General features: G+C 42.0%; 1 protein-coding gene across 2 annotated transcripts in view; it reads right to left on the reverse strand.

Moving 5' to 3' along the window:
• EXPH5 (exophilin 5) overlaps positions 1 to 22,616 on the reverse strand; it is a 114,252-nt gene extending 91,636 nt beyond the window's left edge. Inside the window, exon 1 of one of the 2 annotated variants that reach the window (XM_055422972.2) lies at positions 22,286 to 22,616. In XM_055422972.2, coding sequence (XP_055278947.2) covers positions 22,286 to 22,404 — 119 coding nt within the window. In that variant the 5' untranslated portion in view covers positions 22,405 to 22,616. The remainder of the gene's footprint in view (positions 1 to 22,285) is intronic. The other variant, XM_055422973.2, reaches the window with a different exon arrangement.
• Between the last annotated feature and the right edge of the window lie 1,567 nt (positions 22,617 to 24,183).

Below are 24,183 nucleotides of genomic sequence, written 5' to 3' on the forward strand. Positions count from 1 at the left end.
GAGCAAGCATCTTTTAATTTCATGGCTGTAATCAGCATCTGCAGTGATTTTGGAGCCCAAAAAAATAAAGTCTGACACTGTTTGCACTGTTTTTCTATTTCCCATGAAGTGATGGGACCAGATGCCACGATCTTTGTTTTTTGAATGTTGAGCTTCAAGCCAACCTTTTCACTCTCCTCTTTCACTTTCATCAAGAGGCTTTTGAGTTCCTCTTCACTTTCTGCCATAAGGGTAGTGTAATCTGCATATCTGAGGTTATTGATATTTCTCCCAGCAATCTTGATTTCAGCTTGTGCTTCTTCCAGCCCAGCGTTCCTCATGATGTATTCTGCATGTAAGTTAAATAAGCAAGGTGACAATATACAACCTTGACGTACACCTTTTCCTATTTGGAACCAGTCTGTTGTTCCATGTACAGTTCTGACTGTTGCTTCCTGACCTGCATACAGGTTTCTCAAGAGGCAGGTAAGGTGGTCTGGGATTCCCATCTCTTTCAGAATGTTCCACAGTTTATTGTGATCCACACAGTCAAAGGCTTTGGCATAGTCAATGAAGCAGCGGCTGCACTTTGCTGGAGCGGCTGTGAAGAGATTTTCCACGACCAAGGTAAGAGAAACCCAAATAAGATGGTAGGTATTGCGAGGGGGCATCAGAGGGCAGACACACTGAAATCATAATCACAGGAAACTAGCCGATCTGATCACATGGACCACAGCCGAATGTGGTCCACTGGAGAAGGGAATGGCAAACCACTTCAGTATACTTGCCTTGAGAACCCCATGAACAGTAACAAAGGGCAGAATGATAGGATACTGAATGAGGAATTCCCCAGGTCGGTAGGTGCCCAGTATGCTACTGGAGCTCAGTGGAGAAATAACTCTAGAAGGAATAAAGGGATGGAGCAAAAGCAAAACCAATACCCAGTTGTGGATGTGACCAGTGATAGAAGCAAGGTCCGGTGCTGTAAAGAGCAATATTGCATAGGAACCTGGAATGTTAGGTCCATGAATCAAGACAAATTGGAAGTGGTCAAATAGGAGATGACAAGAGTGAACGTCGACATTCTAGTTCCTCTTCACTTTCTGTGATTACAGTGCTGTCATCTGCATATCTGAGGTTGTTGATATTTTTCCTGGCCATCTTGATTCCAGCTTGTGATTCATCCAGCCTGGCATTTCACATGAGGTACTCTGCATATGATTTACTCCTTTTCCAATTTTGAATGAGTCTGTTGTTCCATGTTTGGTTCTAATTGTTGCTTCTTGACCTGCATACAGGCTTCTCAGGAGGCAGGCAAGGTGGTTTGTTATTCCTACCTCTTTAAGAATTTTCCACAGTTTGTTGTGATCCACACAGTCAAAGGCTTTAGGGTAGTCAATGAAGCAGAAGTAGATGTTTTTCTGGAATTCCCTTGCTTTTTCTAAGATCCAGTGGATGTTGACAATTTGATCTCTGGTTTCTCTACCTTTTCTAAATCTAGCTTGCACATCTAGAAGTTCTTGGTTCACATACTGTTGAAGCCTAGCTTGAAGGATTTTGAGCATTACCTTGCTAGCATTTGAAATGAGCATATTTGTACAGTAGTTTGAACATTCTTTGGCATTGCCTTTTTTTGGGATTGGAATGAAAATGCCTTTTCCAATCTGGTGGCCACTGATGAGTTTTCCAAATCTACTGGTATATTGAGTGCAGAACTTAAGCAGCATCCTCTTTTAGGATTTGAAATAGCTCAGCTCGAAATCCAACACCTCCATTGGCTTTGTTCATATGAATGCTTCTTAAAGGCCCATTTGACTTCACACTCCAGGATGTCTAGCCTAGGTTAGTGACCATGTGATTATCCAGGTCATTAAGGCCTTTTTTTGTATAGTCCTTTTGTGTATTCTTGCCACCTCTTTTTATTCTTTTCTCCTCTGTTAAGTCCTTGCTGTTCTGTCCTTTATTGTGCCCATTTTGGCATGAAATGTTCCCTTGGTATCTTTAATTTTCTTGCAGAGATCTCTATTCTTTCCCATTCTATTGCTTCCCTTTATTTCTCTGCGTTGTTCACTGAAGAAGGCTTTCTTATTTCTCCTTACTATTCTTCGGAGCTCTGCATTCAGTTGAGTATATCTTTCCCTTTCTCGTTTGCATTCTGATTCTCTTCTTTTCTCAGCTATTTGTAAGGCCTCCTCAGACAACCACTTTACCTTCTTGCATTTCTTTTTTTTTTTTTTTTTTGGCATGGTTTTGGTCACTGCCTCCTGTACAATGCTACAAACCTCCATCCATAGTTCCTCAGGCACTCTTTCTACCAGATCTAATCCCTTGAATCTATAAATGAGTGTTGCTACCTAACAGACATGTTGTTGAGTCAACACATTGGGAAAAAATTATATTCTATGGGGAAATAGATGGGGAAACAGTGGAAACAGTGTCAGACTTTATTTTTTTGGGCTCCAAAATCACTGCGGATGCTGATTGCAGCCATGAAATTAAGACGCTTACTCCTTGGAAGGAAAGTTATGACCAGCCTAGATAGCATATTAAAAAGCAGAGACATTACTTTGCCAACCAAGGTCCGTCTAGTCAAGGCTATGGTTTTTCCCATGGTCATATATGGATGTGAGAGTTGGACTGTGAAGAAAGCTGATCGCCCAAGAATTGATGCTTTTGAACTGTGGTGCTGGAGAAGACTCTTGAGAGTCCCTTGGACTGCAAGGAGATCCAACCAGTCTATTCTAAAGGAGATCAATCCTGGGTGTTCATTGGAAGGACTGATGCTAAAGCTGAAACTGCAATACTTTGGCCACCTCATGCGACGAGTTGACTCACTGGAAAAGACTCTGATGCTGGGAGGGATTGGGGGTAGGAGGAGACGGGGACGACCAAGAATGAGATGGCTGGATGGCATCACCGACTCGATGGACATGAATTTGAGTGAACTCCGGGAGTTGGTGATGGACAGGGAGGCCTGGTGTGCTGTGGTTCATGGGGTCGCAAAGAGTCGGACACGACTGAGCGACTGAACTGAACTGATGGGACTTTCACTCTTGAAAGGATCACAGAGGATCTGACTCTGAGTTCCGATGCTGTGAGGTGCTATGAGACGAGTCTTGAGGCAGAGGCATATTCCCAAGACTTGACGTAATGCTGCAAACGGAGAAACTTGTCATATCTGGCAGGTCCAAGAGAAAGAGGTGAAATTGCAATGCTACCCTCAACACTTAACTTTGACAGTTGACTGTTCTACAACAATAAAAAGAAAACCCTGATGGCAACCAATCTCCTAAGAAGGAAGGCAGATCCAAATGAATAGTGAGGATCTGGCTTACTGCCCCAAGAGACCTAGGCTCCTGGAGGTGTAGAACCTTCCGTCTTTAGGGACTGCTACCTGTAAGCTCTATAGCTTATCAGAGATAAGCTCCGATGAGGTAAGGAGAGAAAAGCAGTTTAATCACTTTGATGATAAAACTGTAATTGTTTTGCAGCACTGTTTGGAAATTGTGACACAATACTTTGTTGGCTTTTAGACACATTAAAATTGCTTATAATTTTTAAAAAATGTACATTTAATGTATCATTTTGTTCCCCCTGCCTCTCCTTAAGGATCTGGGAGGCCCAGAACAAGATGTCACAAGTTGATAGAAGTGAAAAAAGCGGGGGTAGCAGCTGGAGCCAGAGCTCAGGGGAACTGACTGTACAAAGTGCAAAGTAGAGCTAGGTAAGGGTGGGGACTGTGTGGCTTTGAAGGTGGAGACAGTTACCCTGGAGGGAATGTGTTACTCATAAACCTTTTAAAGAGTTTTGCCTGGATGTCAGCGGCAAAGCAATTAAACAGCTGTGGACAGACAGACATGACCTAATTTATTGGCCTTTCCTGTTGTCTTTGGTGCAGCTGATGCTATAGCCTAACCTGCAACTAAGAGTGTTTGGTGGGGTGCAAGGTTGGGGGTTGCTGAGATTAGAGGAGAAACATGTCCTTGAGGAAGAAGAGGCACTGTAGCCAAGCAGGACCCCATGGGGCCTTCCCAGGACATGGGGCATTCTTTAGCTCCTCTCTCAAGTACCTAGATAGCATTTGACACACATTTCCTAATTTGTTTTGCAGATATAAAAAAAAAAAACCCCTCTCCAACAAACAGAAGATGATAACTACTTGACAACCATCAGCACATAGCCCCAGGTCTCCTGGAGCCTAAGGACTGACAATATTAACCCCTGTGACACTACCCTGCTACCTCTCCATCAGCCAGAGAACTGTGCACAAGCTGATCACAGACCCTGCTCCCTCACCTGGCTTTTAAAAGTGCGTTGCCTAAGCCCTTCAGGGAGTTCAGGGTTTTCAGGGCATGAGCCGTCTCCTTGCCTGGTCTTGCAATAAACCTTTTTCTGCTCCAAACTCCAAAGTCTGCTTGGCCTTACTGTGCATCAGGCACACAAACCTGCATTAACAGTACAAGCAAGCAGGCCCAGTGCAGGGATGACCGGACCCTCCTGACCTACTCCCTCTCTGAGAAGCCCATCGTCAGCAGTCCCCTTGCCAAGCACCAGTGATTCTTCTGCTCTGAGGAGTGAAGGACCCAACACCAGCTACTGAGGTGACAACTTTTAGCAGACAGAGTTCTCACTTGGCCTTCAGTGATTCTGAAGGGGGCTGCAAAGTGTGGGCTCAAGGGCAAATGCAGTGATTTAGCAATTCAAGTGTGGATGATCCAAAAGTCATGAGAATCTACCTTATGGCATCGGGAAGAAAGGAAGAGGACCACATGTAAAATACATGACCGAAATTTTATAACAGATCGCAAAAAGTTCTGCAGTTTAAAAACTGACAAATGAAAAGAAAAACCTTTGTTTTACTTGGGCTCTGACACTGTTTAAATCAAAATGCTGGCTTTAATGGGGACCCCTAGGATGTTCCTCAGGCCACTCTGGAGCCTTTGGGGGTTGTGTCTGCTGTACTCCTTGGCCCCACGGTCACTCCTGCCTGTCTCAGAGCCCCACCTCTGGGAGGCTTATTGAGGAGCTAAAGAGCAGCAAGCCATCAGCAGCAGAAAAGGGGTTGGGGGGGTCTTGTCAAGAAGCTGTGTCATGTGGACTGCACTTGGGTCTCACCTAGACTGTGGGTTTATTTGGTGCAGCTGTAGCAGTGGGGGTGAGGGAGATCACAGGGGTCCCACACTGACCCCCACACATCATCACAGTCTAGGATCACAACCCACACATTCTCTCAATGGCTATTTAACTCCCTCAAAGCTAAGGCATTAACTTCCCTTTGAATCCACACATCTCCACCGTTCAGTGTCTGGGTCAATTCACCCGTAAAACCACAGGATATGTTGCTCAGCTGCCACAGGGCACAGAGTCTTGTGTTCCAGTCTCATGTCCACCACTCATGTTACTATGGTCTTGAGATATTTTGAGAAAAGAGAAAAATAAGGATAATAATATCTCACCTGGGAAAATAAGGAAATAATTCCTTATATTTCTACTTTGTGCTCAGTCGCTCAGTCGTGTCTGACTCTTTGTGACCCCCATGGACTGTAGCCCACCAGGCTCCTCTGTTCATGGGATTCTCCAGTTGCCATTTCCCTCTCCATCTTTCTACTTTAAAGGATATTTGAGAGGATCCGGTGAGTATGGGAAGCTTTAAAGTACTGCATACATTTAAAATGTATTCCTGAATAATCACAGAATCAGCAAAGAAAGAGATCTAATTCCTTCCTCTTTCTTTTGACCAACTTGCAGTGAAAGCAGGATGCTTTACCTTTTCAGAAACTCTTTGGACTTCTGTGTTGTCCTTCTTTAACTAGGTCCTATTTTCTCATATTGAACATAACCACTCAACAGCTAATGTGAAGTATGACCAGGGCTCATTTCAGGGAAGGGAGTTCACAGCCAGGAGGTAATCAGTTCCTGAATATTACAGCATTTGTATTTGTGTAATCACACAGTGGGCAGTAAAAGAAAAGAAAAACAGCAGAAAGTGAAAAAGAAATTCTTCCAACTGTCAGACTAAACAGCTCCAGGGGCAGAAGGTCCTTTTGATCCTGCCAAGTAATTTTTAAGTGGGAAAGTACTAGAAATGAGGCTTTTTACATTTGTGTCAGGCATAGCCCTCCAAGACTCCAAGCTTTCTCTTCCCAAACCGCAGGATTTCCTGAGACATCAACAGTCCCTCAACTTATGTAAAGGAGTGGCCTGTAGGGAAGAGATGACAGGTGAAGTCACAACCTAATGTCCTGGCAACCAAGATGGGATCTCTTATGCATATTAGAGTCATTTGGAAGCTCTGAAAAACATCTATGCCTCCCTGTTCACAGACCAATTTGGCTGGAATGGCAGGGTGGGACATGGCATCAGGCGTTTTGAGAGTTCCCCAGGTGGCTGTTATTTCAGAATGTCATTTCAGGGTTGAGAATCTCTGCCTTGGCAGAGCCTACAGTTCAAGACTTGTCATCACAGAAGCCAAGCAGACACATCAAATGTATCTTAGTGCCCAGGAAGGCACACAGAGAGGAGACACAGAGTGAGCACAGACAACCCAGGTGCAACCCCCTCCAGACAGGTGAACCTAAGTACCTACCAAATCAACATTTCATCAGCTTGAGCTGAACTGGAATGGTCTACAGCTCCCACTTGGGAAATGCAGCAATAAGTTTTCCCTAGGAGGTGCCACAGGTTGGATTCCTGATCCTAGGGCAGCCCATTCACAGGCAGGCTAGAGGTGCATCAGGTGACCTGCCATAATGGCCATGAACATCAGAATCTGGACCAGAGAACGTGTAGAGTCAGCCAGTTGAAAATGCAGCAGCATGAAATGAGGGAATCAAAGACATCCTGGAAGAAGGACAGGCTAGGCTGTGACAGGGAAGCAGCGTAGCTGGTCCCTAGAGTTGCCTTGGTTTCCCAAATCCTTCAAATTCCAGATTCAGCCCACATGTAACCATTGGACAAAGCCCTCTCTATCTAAGGTGCCCTGAGTGATTCCTCCTTTCCATCCAAAGACCCTGACTAACCTAAGCATGATGGAGACTGACAATGACCCAGAAGGATGGGGAGAAGCAACAGCACAGAGAAGCAAAAGAAGAACAGGACAACTCCCAAAAGATGCTGAAGCAAGAGACAGAAATTGTGAAAGGGCAGATGGAGCATGAACAGTGAGTGCAGGATAATCAGAAAGAAAACTGAAGAGAATTTTCTGGCAGGGAAACAGAGCCTTAGCAATATAAGACTGGGAAGTGAGAAAAAGCAGAATTTACAGGATGATAGAAGAGGGCAACAGGGATGGAAGGAAAAGAAGAGGACGAGAAACTTCTTTCCCTGCTCTGCCTGTTGGGAGATGACCCCTATAAGTACATTTCTCAGGCTCAACCAGAAGTTAGAGGCTTCCAGCTGGCTTCAGCCAGGCACTGGCAGGAACTGGAGGTCTAGAAGGGAAAAGTCAGGACATTTCTCCTCCTCCCTCTGCCTTATGAAGAACTTCCGGTAGGGACTGTCTCTCCCAGGTTTTCAAATCCCCAGACAGGTCTGCCAAGGTCCCAGTTTCTCTTGAAGGATCCTAATCTGTAGGGCTTGGCTAACACTGCCTGCTTCTAAAAAAACAAAAAGAAAAAAATTTAAACTTAATTGTTCTTCAGTCACTCAGTCCTGTCCAACCCCATGAACTTCAGCATGCCAGGCTTCCTTGTCTTTCAGTTCAGTTCAGTTCAGTTCATTTCAGTCGCTGAGTCGTGTCTGACTCTTTGCAACCCCATAAATCATAGCATGCCAGGCCTCCCTGTCCATCACCAACTCCCGGAGTACACTCAAACTCATGTCCATCGAGTTGGTGATGCCATCCAGCCATCTCATTCTCTGTCGTCCCCTTCTCCTCCTGCCCCCAATCCCTCCCAGCATCAGAGTCTTTTCCAGTGAGTCAACTCTTCGCATGAAGTGGCCAAAGTATTGAAGTTTCAGCTTTAGCATCAGTCCTTCCAATGAACACGCAGGATCGATCTCCTTTAGGATGGACTGGTTGGATCTCCTTGCAGTCCAAGGGACTCTCAAGAGTCTTCTCCAGCACCACAGTTCAAAAGCATCAATTCTTGGGCGATCAGCTTTCTTCACAGTCCAACTCTCACATCCAAACATGACCACGGGAAAAACCATAGCCTTGACTAGACGGACCTTTGTTGTCAAAGTAATGTCTCTGCTTTTTAGTATGCTGTCTAGGTTGGTCATAACTTTCCTTCCAAGGAGTAAGCGTCTTTTAATTTCATGGCTGCAATCAGCATCCGCAGTGATTTTGGAGCCCAAAAAAATAAAGTCTGACACTGTTTCCACTGTTTCCCCATCTATTTCCCATGAAGTGATGGGACCAGATGCCATGATCTTTGTTTCACTATCTGCCAAAGTTTGCTCAAACTCATGTCCATTGAGTCGATGATGCCATCCAACCATCTCATCCTCTGTTGCCCACTTCTCCTGCCGTCAATCTTTCCCAGCTTCAGGCTCTTTTCCAATGAGTCATCTCTTCGCATCAGGTGGCCAAAGTATTGGAGCTTCAGTTTCAGCACCAGTCCTTCAAATGAGTATTCAGGGTTGATTTCCTCTAGGACTGACTGGTTACATTTTATTATATAAAAAATTTAAAAAATCCTTTTCTTAGATAAGTAGAAATTAAATGCAATGAAATCTGTGAAATATATTTGTCATGCTGCTGCTGCCGCTGCTAAGTCACTTCAGTCATGTTCGAGTCTGTGCAACCCCATAGACGGCAGCCCACCAGGCTCCTCTGTCCCTGGGATTCTCCAGGCAAGAATACTGGAGTGGGTTGCCATTTCCTTCTCCATATTTGTCATAAATAGGACAAAAGTCAGTTTCCTTCATGTATAGAGAAACATATAAAGCAATAAGAAAAAAACCCCATTAAGACTCTGTGTCATAGTGGTGTTTGCTTTCTAGAATCCATTCTCCTAGTTTCCCCCCTTTGTGATTTTGTTGTGGGCATCAAAATGTGCAGTTCCAGAGGATGGATCACAAATTATTTAAGTCTAACATTTAAATCCAACTCCTTGATTTTCAATTCCCTTGCAGCAACGGGTGGCTTTATGACCTGGATTTGGTCAATGAGAGTTAAGGGGAGGTGTGCTGGGATAGCATTCAGTAAAGCTTTCACTTTCATAATCAAATGGACAGATGTAGTTGGCTACACCTTATCCCCTCTTTCCCTCCTTGAACATGGATGTGATGCTTGGAGCAGTGGTAACCATCTTTCCTTGCAAAGGAACTAACCTGACATCCTAAACCACCAAGCCAGCTAGCAGACCTATTTCCAGATACCTTGTTATTTCCAAAAATTTTATTCCCAATGGATTCAAGCCATGATTAGATTTGTTGTTTGTGACAAGAAGCATTCTGAATATAAATTCTGAAATACAAATAGGCAAAGGTATACATAGATAATTCATAAATTATGAAATACAAATTAATAGTAAACATATGAAAAAAGTTCAAATTCATTATAACCACAGTTTCAGAAATTAAATCTAGTATAAGAATTTTTAGCCTACAAAATTGGCAAAGATTAAAAATAATAATACAATTCAGTCCTGGGAAGGACAGTTTCTGCTGCTAGTCAAAGTACAATTTGGTAGAACTTTTTGGAAACCATTTCCCAACATATAACAAGAATTTAGAAAATGTTTATATTATAGAATAATGATTCTACACTGTGGAATTTACCTGGCTGTGCTTAGTAGCTCGGTTGTGTCCGACTCTTTGTGACCCCACAGACAGTAGCCCGCCACTCTCCTCTGCCCATGGAGATTCTCCAGGCAAGAATACAAGACCCAGGTCTCCCACATTGCAGGCAGATTCTTTACCATCTGAGGTACCAGGGAAGCCCAAGAATACTGTAGGTAGCCTATCCCTTCTAGAGGGATTGAACCATGGTCTCCTGTATTGCAGGCAGATTTTTTACCAGCTGAGCTACCAGGGAAGCCCAGAATTTATCTGAACGACACACTTTCAATTGAATTAAGGATGTGAGCACAAATGTTTGTAATGACATTATGTAACATAGTGTAACACAGCATAACAAACCTGACTCCATATTGAATCTATTCCTTTATCTCTAATCTTTGTGCTCTGTTGCTTGTGCTTAGTCATGCTGGTTCTGAACCATTTGTAAAATAATGTTGCCTGTAACTTGAAATATACAGGATAGCCCATTCTCAAGGCTCTTATCTTTAAAGGCGTAACACTTTCCCCACTCATATAGAGATAAAAAGCTGCAGAACAGAGAATAATATTTGTCTTGTTGGAGGTTTGTAAGAACATTGTGACCACACCTAAATGTACAGATGCAAAAACAAAGAATTCTGGCATCAAGAAGTTTGCAACAACCAGCTATATCCCCTCCTCTCCTAATATAAAAGAAGCCCAAATTCTAACTCAGGTAAGATGATTCTTTGGGATACTAGTCCATCATCTTCTTGATCTGCTAGCTTTCTAAGTAAAGTAGCCCCAACAACTTGTCTCTCAATTTATAGACCTTTAGTATAGGAAGCAGTATGAGCTTGACCTTGTTAACAATAGCAATGAGAAACAAAAAAGAATAAGAGAAAATTGAAGTACCTAAAATATTGGAATGATTAATTAAATTATAAAATACACATAGAAGAATAGTATACAGCCACAAAAAATGTTGACTAAGAGTCTTTAATTTGAAGGGGTTATTTTTATGTCAGATATTACACATAAAAATATACATAATACTATTATAATTATATCAAAGTGAGTGTGGATGAAAATAGTTTTGATGGTTCCTAAAAAGTTAAACCCAGAATTAGGAAATGTCAGTAATTCCACTCCTGGGTATACACCCAAAAGAAAGGAGAACAGGTACTCAAAATCCCTGTAGATAAATGTTCATAGCAGCACTATTCACAATAGACAAAAGGTGGAAACAACCCAAATGTTTATGAAGAATGAATAAACAAATTGTGGTAGATACATATAATGAAATATCATTCAGAACAACTTAAACATCTATCTGTAATAGATGCTACAAGGTAGACAGATGTGAAAACATGCTGAGTAAAGTGAGCACAAAAGGTTACATATCACATGGAAGGTTCTGTCATATGAAATGTCCAGTAGAGGCAGACACATACAGACAGAAAGCTGATTAGTGGCTGCCAGCAATTGGAGGGAGCAGGAATAAATAATAACTTTTTAAAAAATTAATTTCGTTGAAGTATAGTTGGTTTACAATGTTGTGTTGCTGCTGCTGCTGCTAGGTCACTTCAGTTGTGTCCGACTCTGTGCGACCCCATAGACAGCACCCACCAGGCTGCCCCATCCCTGGGATTCTCCAGGCAAGAACACTGGAGTGGGTTGCCATTTCCTTCTCCAATGCATGAAAGTGAAAAGCGAAAGTGAAGTCGCTCAGTCATGTCTGACTCTTCGCGAACTGCAGCCTACCAGGCTCCTCTGGCCATGGGATTTTCCAGGCAAGAGTACTGGAGTGGGTTGCCATTGCCTTCTCTGACTATCATGCTGCTGCTACTGCTGCTGCTAAGTCACTTCAGTAGTGTCCGACTCTGTGCAACCCCATAGACGGCACCCACCAGGCTCCCCCGTCCCTGGGATTCTCCAGGCAAGAACACTGGAGTGGGTTGCCATTTCCTTCTCCAATGTGTGAAAGTGAAAAGCGAAAGTGAAGTCGCTCAGTCATGTCTGACTCTTAGCGACCCCATGGACTGCAGCCCACCAGGCTCCTCCATCCATGGGGTTTTCCAGGCAAGAGTACTTGAGTGGGGTGCCATTGCCTTCTCCCGACTATCATGCTACTGTTTTCTCTACTGGGTGTGTAAGATTCCTTACCTTCACAGTAATGCAACATTCTGTTGAGGGGTTAGCTTCTCAAGTCAGCATATAAATGAAAACTGGGTTTTCAGATTATCTTTGAAAATACCTGAAGTAGCCCACAAAGTGGAGAAGGAAATGGTAACCCACTCCAGTGTTCTTGCCTGGAGAATCCCAGGGACAGGGGAGCCTGGTGGGCTTCCGTCTATGGGGTCACACAGAGTCGGACACGACTGAAGTGACTTAGCAGCAGCAGCAGCAGCCCACGAAGTATAATACTCATGGCTTTTTATACATATTGTATTAATTCTGCTGTTAATATACAAAGTGATTCATTATTTTTCATATTCTTTTCCATTATCACAGTTTATTGAAAATAGTTGCCTGTGCTATACAGTAGCACCTTGCTGTTTATCCATTCCATATACATAAATTTGCATACGCTAATCTGAAACTCCCAATCCATCCCTCCCCACCCTTCTCCCCCATGGCAACACAATCACAAGTCTGTTCTTTATGTCTGTGAATCTGTTTCATAGATAAGTGCACTTGTGTCATATTTTAGATTCTACATATACATGATAGCATATGGTATTTATCTTTCAAAGAGTAACTATTTAATTAGTTTAATTTTGAGGTGATGAAATTTTTTTGGCCTTGTGTCCAAGTATTCCAACACCATTTGTTGAAAAGACTATCCTTCATTGAATTGCTTTCCGTACCTTTGTGAAAAAAATCAATTGGCTATATTTTGGGGCTCTATTTCTGGACTATATTCTGTTCCATTAAAGCATATATTTTCCCCTTCAAAAATACTATGATATCTTGATTACTATGACTTTATAGTAAGTCTTAAAATCAATTAGTGTGATTCTTTCAATTTTCTTTTTTTCAAAATTGCTTTGTCTATTCAGTTCCTTTGTTCTTCCATAAAAATTAGATTTCTCATTGTTCATTATTAGTATATGGTAAAACAATAGGTTTTTATATATTAATCTTGTATCCTACCACCTTGTTAAAGTTACTTATTAGTTCTAGGATTTTTTTCTTTTGCTAGATTTTTTTCTTTGTAAACAGTTATGTCATTAGCAAATATGGATAGTTTTATTTCTTCCTTTCTAATATGTGTATCTTTTACTTCCTTGCCTGGCTAGGACCTCAAGTATGACATTAAATAGGAATGGTAAGAGTGATTGTACATCTTGTCTTGTTTTCAATATTAAGGGGGAAAGCAGTCTTACACCATTAGGTGTTATGTTAGCTAAAAGATTTTTTGTAGATGTCTTTTATCAGGTTCTATTTCTTCCTTGCCAAGAGTTTTTACCATGGGCTTTCCTGCATCAGTTGATATGATCACATGTGTTTCTTCTTTAGATTGTTGATATAGTGGTTTACATTAATTTATTTTAAAATAGAGAATGAGCCTTACTGTTATGTATTAGATTGTGTCCTCCAAAAAAGATATGTTGGAGTCTTAACCTTTAGCACCTTATTTGGAGACAGGGTCTTTACAAAGGTAATCAAGCTAAAATGAGGTCTTTAGTGTGGGCTCTAATTCAGTATGATTGGTGTACTTATGAAAAGGGCAAAATTTAGATAGCAGAGGCAGATACACACACAGGGAAAATGCCATGTGAAGACTGGAGTTACACTGCTACCAGCCCAGGAACTAATGGAGGTTAGGAAAGACCTGGAACAGAGTCTACTCAAGTGCCTTCAGAGGGCGCACCCTTCCTGACACCTGGAGGACAACTCTCTACCACAGATCTGCAGAACAGAGCAGTGGTTGCCAGGTTACCCTCTCCCCAGCTCAGATCAGACCTCTCCCTCCTTAACTGCCATTACGTGTGTTGTTTTAAAGTTGAAACCAAGGCAAACTTGATATAAATATAAAACACCACAACCTTTCTTTGGAAAGTGGTGAGTTCAGTGTCGCTGTAGCCCCCAATTTCCTCTTTCATCATTAGAAAGCCTAACACGCAGAGGAATGAGGAAGTTGGCTCCTGTGGTATGCCAAGTTGGTGTTTTGAGTACAGCCTCTAGACAGGGCCATTGGCAATGCCAATAAGGAAACATTCCCGAGGAGAGTGAAGTGAGCCTAAGGCTCTCAATATTATGGCCTGTGCAGTAACTAACTACAGAAAAACAGACCTGAGTTGCTTCAGCAAGGCTCTTAGCCAACTGGTTCTCAGTTTTAAAATTCAAATGTGTTAATAGGAAGAAAAATATTTTCTGACTAACCTTAACTTGACCTTCTTTGTCCTTTGGATAGATCCCCAGATCTATCCTACCCTTACTTTGTGGTCCCTCACAGAAGTAAGTTATGGTTCACTTAACTAGGAATTAAGTACCAACTAGGTGTATGAGGCTCTCCATCCCTGAGACGATAACTGACCACAGGAACTCGAGACTGATGTACAGAAATGAACCTACTCATGAATACATTAACACTACAAAATGTATAAAACATTGTCAGGAAAAGGGCAGAAAAACATTCAGATATTTAAAGTCATATTTATGAAGGAAAATATAGTTATTTTGTATCTCTTGCATTTATTATCAAAATAAATAATTTAAAAATCTATAATAATTTTAAGGAATAAAATAATAATAAAATGGTTAGAGTTCCTATAAACATCACACCCAAGAGATAACCATCTTAGTAGTTTACAGTATATCCTTCCAAAATGCATATATACTTTTTAAAAAAACAAACAGTGATAGAAAATTTCACATATTGAGGTACAGGGAAGTCATTCTGGCTTATGCACGAGTAAACTTGAACTTTGTGCTAACTAAAACAGTCTGTGTGTACAGACATTGTATATCTGCTTTAATTATTAAAGAAAAGGGCAGAATGTGCAAAAGTAAAGAATGTGCATTTAAAAATAAAGATTAAATGCTTCCCTTCCTGGGATACCAATACTGCTGCTGCTGCTGCTAGTACTATTTAAACGATAAGACTCCTTTCCCAGGTGCTAAGGCTGTACTGACCTGCTACATACATGCTGATCTGTTTTCTTTTTTTTTTTATTTGAAGGAATATATCTTTGACTTGTTTGATGTTCCTTTCTCTGAAAATATACAAAACTGTGTTGAAAACCATGCTTCTCCAGAGAAGTTTTTCAGAGTTATCTGAGAGGCTGTTTGGGGGGGCTATAAGTCCTTAGTTTGGCTCAAATAAAACTCCTTTCTATTCCTATTATATTGTTTCTTGATTATTTCCCTTGACAACAGTTGCTGGCAATTTTCCTGCATATATGGCAAATACCATTGCTGGTCCTCCAATATCCATTATGTTCTTTTCCTTAGTAATAATATTCCCAATTTTTAGTAAGGACACATGATTATCTAGAATTGTATGTTCTCTATTTTCATGGTCAGTGAGTAGCAAGATCTGTAAGTGCAAAGATCTCAGTTCTGGTTCTGTTACAAGCTACATGACAATGTGAAGATAATCACTTCAACTTCATTGTAGAAAGAAGTACTGCACAGTTATTTAAGTGCTGATGGAGTCCACAAATCCAGTGCTTCTTAGCAATATTCTCTCAATCAAGTTACTTATCCTCCCTAAACTTCTTCTGAATGGAGACTAAAAATATCCCTTAATTCATCAGATTGTTGTAAAAATAATTAAAGGAGATAATGCATATGAAGAGTTTAGCACAGAGCAAGTACTCAATAAATAAGAGCTATTATTACTGTTGCCATTGTTGTTAGCTTTTGAAAAAAAATACCTGCTTTATTAGATTAGGATGAGGATAAAAACTAACTTTAAGAGTTATAATGTCACAAAATCTAACCAGGGCACTAATCGTCAACCTTGGGATTTGTTGTTGTTTAGTTGCCAAGTCATGTCTGACTCTTTTGCGACCCCATGGACTGTAGCCCATCAGGCTCCTCTGCCAATGGGATTTTCCAGGCAAGAATACTGGAGTGGGTTACCATTTCCTTCTCCAGGGGATCTTCCTAATCCAGGGATTGAAACCATGTCTCCTGCATTGGCAGGCAGATTCTTTACTGCTGAGCGACCAGGAAAGCCCTTATTTACCAGGCTCCTGTCATTATCTGCCAAAAGCACTCTCTGAAGCAGGCTTCCCACATGGCTGCATTTCACCCCTCTTCATTGTAAGAACAAAATGCAGCCAAGCATATTTTTTCATCTCTTTTAAGTGTCTCAACTTTTTTTCCATTCTCAGTTGAAAAGCCACATCTCACTTCTGATCTACTTGCCTGGCTTGCTGTGATTCATGGGGTCGCGGAGAGTCGAACACGACTGAGCGACTGAACTGAGCTGAACTGACTGAATATATTTTCAGTTTGACTATATTTTAAAAAAATTCAAAAAGTAAAAATTATGAAAGGTCAATAATTCCTAAGGTCACTAAAACAAACTCACTTGTACAATAAGCTGTAAACTCACCTTATTTGGTTATTCTGAGCATTAACTCTTTTAATTAATTTTACAGATTAGGTGTGGAACTATAATAGTATAGTAGTTCCACATGTATTGCCCACAGAGACCAACCTAAGGAGCAATTAGACAGGATAATTTGTCAGAAAGAAAGCTTTCCCCTCAGTTTAAAGGAATTAACTAAACTGGATGTTATTGAAAAGTGCAGACACCTCAGAGATCCATGATGTTGACCCCATTCTTTGTTACATTATCAGAGCACTCTGGCCTATAGGCCATCCCTATGACCTCCAGGCAGTCCTCACGGTCCCTTCCTCAGCCATGCAGGCAAGCCATGAGAGCAAGCTATACATATATATATGAACTCTTCATCTTACAGGGTCTACCACCAACCAAAAGCTTTCATAGATTGAAGCCATTTGCAGCAGAATTTCTTTGCTGTATCCTTAAGGTCAGCACAGTATCTGGCACATAACAGATGCCCCATAAATAGGTATCCAATGTTTCTTGAGTCTGTCCTTGCCAGAGGCAGATTTTACCTGCTGGGAGAGGAGAAAGCAGGCAGAAAGCCTAAGAGAGACAGGAGACCTGTGTATCTGGCTTTTAATCTCTGCAGGATGCTGCAATTGTAACCAGCTATCAATTATTTCATCATTTTGATATATACAGACCTCCTCAAGACTGAGCCACAGCTCAGGTACACTAGTGTAAATCAACTGAAACAGCTAAGTGTGAGAAAACCCTCCTGGGCTGCAATCTTGCCACTGAGCAAAGATAGTCTAAATCTAGACATGCCATTTTTTTAACTTAATTACATCAGGTGCTATAACATCTTATACTTTATAAGTTTTCTGCAATAGAAAAAAACACACATTTTGGTTTATTGTTATCTCTTCAGTGAGCTGACTACTTGATATAATCTCTTAGTACTTTCAGTCACACTTATGAGATGGGCGTGGTGAGGGTAATAGGTAGTTGTGTTTTCCAAAGACATGTAAAATTAAGATGCTTTTCACATTTTATTCTATTTATCATATTTATGTGTATATATATATGTGTGTGTGTATATATATATATATATGTATACATACACACAGATGTATATTTTCTCCAAGGTATGAGAGCAGTCAGGGGAAAATTTTCACTTGCCGATCATGATTTAAACTCTCAGCCATTTCTCTTAGCTCATTTCTGCAGCTAGAACCACAGACTGCACCGGGCCCCAAAAGTCATACCCAAGTTAATACTTCCAGGGAAAAAACCTTTCCACAATCCGAAACGAAGTATAACTGACAGACTGGAATCCAAGTGGTAATTTTCACTTCTATCACTGGATCTCAGGGGATTTCTGTAGCTCAGATCCCAAACTCAGGATTGAAGAGGACACATGTAACAGAGTGATTGTAGTCCATGACAGGGTCCAGGAGTGAGAAACCCCATCCCGCAGAGGGTGCCGGGCAAGAAACAGAGACTGAGAACTGGGAAGAAAAGCAAGGGACTGCAGAAACCTCTGACTCCAGCCAGTGCAGACCATTAATTCCTGCATCAAGCATTCACAAGGGGCAAATTACAGGAACTGGAGAAGGCAATGGCACCCCACTCCAGTGTTCTTGCCTGGAGAATCCCAGGGACGGGGGAGCCTGGTGGGCTGCCGTCTATGGGGTTGCACGGAGTCGGACAGGACTGAAGTGACTTAGCAGCAGCATACAGACAGGAATTGGAGAAGGCAATGGCACCCCACTCCAGTGTTCTTGCCTGGAGAATCCCAGGGACGGAGGAGCCTGGTGGGCTGCCGTCTATGGGGTCGCATGGAGTCAGACATGACTGAAGCGACTTAGCAGCAGCAGCAGTAGCAGCAGCATACAGACAGGAACCCTGTGACTCGGGCCTCCCTCTCCTTTAAGCCATGAAATCCTACACCCTCCTCCTCATCTGCCTTCCCAGAGCCAGGTGGCATGTGCCCAGGATTCCTGCATCCTTACCCCCAGGTCTGCCTTCCCATTTTGGCAGTGTTGGGCTTGAGGGCAGCAGAGCCCAGCCCCCAGCTGTCAGGGCAAGCCCACACCTTTCAGCAAACATTTACTGAATGTTCCCCATAGGCCAGGAGCTATGGCAGGCCCTAGAGAGTCACAGAACGGAGATGAAGGATTTTTACTTATTTTCTTCTAGTTGCTAAGCACGTGCCCAGATGCCCGGAAGAAACTGAAATAATAACATAAGCAGTATTTTATGTTCAACTTTTTCACAGAACAATGCCTCATACATATTATTCCACCACTGCATTCATGAAAAGCTTGCGGTGCATACAAAACAACCAAGGTAGTCAGAAATATGGAACTAAAATATCACACTGGATGGGACATAATGATGTCTTCATAATGATGTCCTTTGTAATGACTGCACTTAGATTTGAAAATTCCCACTCTTTTGCTTACAGGTAAAACTGCAATATCTGAGAGTATATGTGTTGTTTTTCCTCTAACATAACATAACATAACATAACATAACATAACATATGCTATGTTTTGTTTTTAAGTTGTTTCCAGCTTTGTGAAATGGAATTAAAGTGTATCTAAGGTTATTGAGAGGATTAACTAAATATATATAACATGTTTAATACAGTGCCTAGTATATAGTAAGAGACCAATAAATGTTAGCTATTATTATTATTATCACAATAATAACTATTATTACCTAAAAGGCAGCACTTAATAAATGTTGGTGTGATCATCTTCTCTGCCTCAATCTCCTACTAATGAGAAACATCCAAGAATTGGATGACTAGGTCAACAGCAAGTATGTCTTCATAGGTACTGGTATATTGTTCACCAAAAAGATAGTATTCAACTTAGAATGCCACTAACAACATGCAGAATGTATCCATTTCACTTCACCAAGTCTTTTCTGTTATTTTTAAAAGTGCAACATGGTATCATGATGAGATTACTTCAATTTTCTTTTTTAAAAATTACTGTTAGGGTGAGCATTTTCCCATGTTTTGTTTACTGTTTGGAAGTATAAATGACTTATATCTATGTTTTGCCTATTTAACAATTTGAATCTTTGTGTTTTCTTAAAAATTTGAATAAACTCTTTATATATTTGAAACATTATAATATTTAATGCAAATACTTCCCCAGTAAGGTGGAGTCAGAGAGTTCTGGTACCAGTGAAGGAAGATCAGGGGAAGCTCACTTCTATAGGTGGGGCTACAATCTCCTGTGCAGTGAACTCAGCTAGTTCTATGCCATTAACATCCACCCCTGGATACCTCTGGCCTTGCATGATACTGTAGTCCTATATTTCTAACTGTAGGATACTTCTTAATTGTCTTGTAGACAGCTCAATGCTATGATAGATAGGCCTCAAACAGCAAGCATTCCAAGCTTCCGCATTTAACCCCTTCTCTTTTTGTCCTGGTCAAGAGATCTGGAGACTGTTTCTCAGTATAGTTAAAAAGGCCTCTGAGCATCCCTTGGGACTGTTATACTTTCTCCCAAATAATACCCTTGATTTATACGCCACGTGTCTTGACTTTCGATTAGGAAAATATGATGATAAAAAATTGAGCAGAAGAACCAAGTTGATATGTCATCGCAGGCCTTTTCTGCATGCCAGTATCTGCTATTAAAACTGATGCATGCGAGCTCATTAGTAGAGCAATCCCATGGAGACCGCTATCCAGTGATAAGTATTTGACAATGGACCCAGGAATCAACCAGAGGAAAATAAAATACTGGAAATAACTGTCTTGGGCATTGGGCTCAAGTATCTGCTTTCCTTATTTTTCTGTTTTAGTGGTGTCATTTAATTATTTATTATTATTATTTTTCAAAGTTTGTTTAGTAGTTAACAGTACTGATTTTGTCTTTGCATTATGGCTTTTTCTGCTGATGCTCCAGTTAGGATATGAGTGCCATGAAATGTGTTTTAGGCTTCCTTTTAAGGCCTAGCCTAAGGGCCTTGGCCACCCAAGTGTAATTCTACTTCCCTCTAAAGTCAGCTGCCATGGGCACCATGAGCTATTATAGAGAAAATACAACAAGGCAAGCATCAGGTCAAATACAAAAAGTCAAAATTTCCTTCAATTTTAAAATAAATGACATTCAGTTCAGTTCAGTTCAGTCGCTCAGTTGTGTCCGACTCTTTGCGACCCCATGAATCACAGCACGCCAGGCCTCCCTGTCCATCACCAACTCCCGGAGTTCACTCAAACTCATGTTCATCGAGTCGGTGATGCCATCCAGCCATCTCATTCTCTGTCGTCCCCTTCTCCTCACGCCCCCAACCTTTCCCAGCATCAGAGTCTTTTCCAGTGAGTCAACTCGTCGCACGAGGTGGCCAAAGTATTGGAGTTTCAGTTTTAGCATCGGTCCTTCCAATGAACACTCAGGATTGATCTCCTCTAGAATGGACTGGTTGGATCTCCTTACTATTTCTAAAAACTATACAGCATGAACAGTTAGCAGGATGTCAATAACATCTTAAATGGAAGCTACCCTCCACATTATTTCCTAATTCTCCCCTCACTTTCCCCCCAAATATACCAGGTCCACTTAAGAAGTCCAATCCTCTCCAGAAACAACAAACACTTCCAAGAACACACACTAAGCACAACCAGTATCTTAGTCCTTTTGGAGTATGTGTTGAAAACAAACTGCATGCAGTTCTGAAACTCTCCTTTCCAAGATTGGGTGTGCCTGTGTACACTGCATGTGCCCACATGTGGGTACAAGCATCTGTGTGTGTGTGTGTATACTGGGCTCAGGAGGGCACATTTCTGCAATCTGAGGAAATGATAGAGCCTGTTTTTCTAATGGCAGATTATGATGGTATGAAATTCACATTCTCAAACTTCAAATATTCATTTCTCCCCACAGGAGTCATTTCTGGGGGCTGGGGGTGGGCTTAGCCATATCTGGTGAAGACAGGGCTTTGAGCCCAGTGTATTCTAATTGCTTCTGCAAAACCAGCAAGGGTTTCCCTATGTGAAGATATCTTTGGAGGTTTTTTGTTGGAGTATTGGTAGGTGGGTAAATGTGATGCCTGGAAGAAAGTGGCAACACAGAACTTAAATCACCAAATTGTTCACAAAAAAAACGGCTTTCTAAATTCCAATCAATGTCACACTTTCTGGTCCGAGACTGATACTTTGAATTTTCTTCCATAGTCCACTGGAGAAGGCCTTGGGTGGGTTTAATCCAGGACAGATGAGAAAGTCTTTAATTCATTCCAGGAGTTATCCCACACTTCCCCAGCAGAAAAAAGAAATGGTTACTTTACATCTCAGGCAATTATCTCTGGATTTCATTCCCTGGTAACTAATCCCTCAACTATAACACCGCACAGTAAGTTCAAGGGTGAGGGTCTGCAGCAACTCATCTTCCCAAGCACCACACACGAGGGGATCAAACTATTCTAGCCACCCCAAGCGTCCCCAGTCCCAGTTAAGTTCACTCCACACCGTTTGGCTAGTTCCTCGAACTCCAGCCCTTGAGGAGGGAAACACTTGGCCTTCAGTGAGGTGCCAGCTCTCCTGGGCCTCGCTGACTGCCCCCGTGGGTGGAGAAGGGAGGTTTCTCCAAGAGCGTGTGCGGCGAGAGCGGACGACCCGGAGGGCTCCGCAAGCGTGTCCGCGCCGGCCAAGACCGCGCTCCCCGCCCCGTCTCACCGGTCCGCCCGGCCCACGCCACGCGGCAGCTGGGAGGACACCTGAGCGACCCGCCACCCCGCCCGGACGGACCCCAAGCCGCGACTGCCGCCCACGTGTCGCGGTCGAGGGGCGCGCCCCGCGCGGCTGGAGCGGAGCTCGCGGACCAGCCTGCCCGGGAGGCGGTGTCTGGAAAGAGCACCCGCCAGGCCTCCCAGGCTTTTCAGATTTCCCCGTGCCGCGCCGTGCGCCCCGGGCGGAGGCTGCGCGTCCCCGAGCCTCAGACAGGTGCCCCGCGAAAGCTCCGCGCCCGCCGGGCTCGGTGGACGCCGCGGACGCCCCCCTCAACCGTGCAGCAGTCCCGGTGGAACAAAGAGTTAGCTCGGTACCTGATCCTCTCCTTCTCCGCTCTCTGGAGCTTCTCATTTCTTTCCAGCACCTGAAGGATCTTCCTGGCTTCTTCATCATTTAGGAAACTGCAATCAAACCCCTGAGGAACTTTCGTCATTTTCTAGACTGTGTGTGCATTACCCTTAAGCTCCTTGGCGCCTCCTGTTACAATGACATTTCTCAAGCTACAGAAGACCAGTTTCAGGTACTTGATTCCAGAGCCAATGAAGCTCGTCCCTTTGAAAATCTAAAACCACAAACCTAGGAAGCAGCCCACACCTACAGGACTAATTTTGATGACACCTTAATGACATATTTCTCTCAGCGTATCCAACCGAGATGCAAAATGAACCGCTGAGGGAGAGAGGGAACCAATCCCATTCCGAAGGGGCGGGCTGTTCCGCGCTCCTCCCTTTCCCTCCTCCACCCACTATCAGACTTGTTTAACTAACAAGTCTACACATAATTTAGCCCCTAAGTGGGGCGGAGGCTCGAATTTATTTTAAGTTGGCTCCAGCGAATTTATTTTGGCTGTTGTTTGCCCACAAAACTTGAACCTGACTAGTAGGCGTGAAAAAGAGAGTTTCACGACTAATTCTCGTTTCTAATAAAGAGCCCATGGGAAATAGAATAGCGCTTAGGAGCTTTAGAACTGGCATAAGGGTTATTCCTTTTAGAAAGACCCAGAAGGGTTGAACTTATACAGCCACAAGGCTGAATTTAGTTTATCCTTGGAAGTTAATTCTTTGCCGAGTCTCCCACCTCTCGGATACCTGCAGCTCATTGTCTCACAAAGTCATTCTCAGACTTTAGAAAAATCAAAACCGTTTACAGTATTTCAGGAGAGGACATGCCCAAAGGATGGTTAAAAAGCACCTGTTTGTAGTTTTCTATAAGATTTGATAATCTTCTTAAGAAACAGTTTCAGGGAATTAATGAAAGTGCCACTTTAAAACATCTAATCCTCTGACTAAAGTAAAATGTAATCCTATGAAACCACAGAAACAGCTTTCCCTAGAAAGCATTATTCCAAGATATGATGGAAATTTCTAAATATATTCAAAAATATACATTTTTAGAATTATCAAGTCTTTTTCAGAAAACATTTTGTTTCTTTTGGCTTCACTTTGCACACAATAACTTCATCAGATCAACTTTATTGCCCCAAAGCCTTTATTTGGTCACTTCTTATGTAGTGGTGATGGTTACTAACATTTAAAATTTGCTTCCATGTGCATCATCCCTTTTCATGGCAACAACCATAATAAAGATTTTGTATCTGTAACAAAAACGTGTCAAAAATGGTTATTTATGTTTTGGCCTTGAGATCCTCTACTCACTTTGATCATTGTTATTGAAGATATGTCTAGGCAAGTAACCATTTAAATAAATTTCCGTGGGTGTCTATATGTTATTTCTATGAAGAAGGAACTAATTCAGCTCACCAATGTTGTACAACACACAGAACTCCTTTATAAATAATCTCTGTATTAATGATGGTTTAGGAATGTGTTTTCTTCATGATGTCCATATTTTCTCCTCTTTAGTGTGTTCATTTATTCAGCATACTTATGGAAATTTTAAAATGTGGACACAGGTAGGCTCTTTGTTCCTGATGTAGCAATTAATTGATTTCCACCTACTATAAGAAAGCACCATACACTGTGAATTTTGCAATAAGGAGATCCTTATTTTGAATTTGCAGTCAATTTGGATTTCAATTTGACTTAAATTGAAAGTAGGGAAAACTATCATTCACATATGACTTAAATCCCTTATGATTATACAGTGGAAGTGACAAATAGATTCAAGGGATTAGAGCTGATAGAGTGCCTGAAGAACTATGGACAGAGGCTGTGATCAAAACCATCACATCAGATATATCCACCTGAATGTA

Source organism: Moschus berezovskii, chromosome 14, assembly GCF_049115385.1.
Source record: "Moschus berezovskii isolate FMDL1 chromosome 14, NW_MosBer_1.0, whole genome shotgun sequence".
NCBI lineage: Eukaryota > Metazoa > Chordata > Mammalia > Artiodactyla > Moschidae > Moschus > Moschus berezovskii.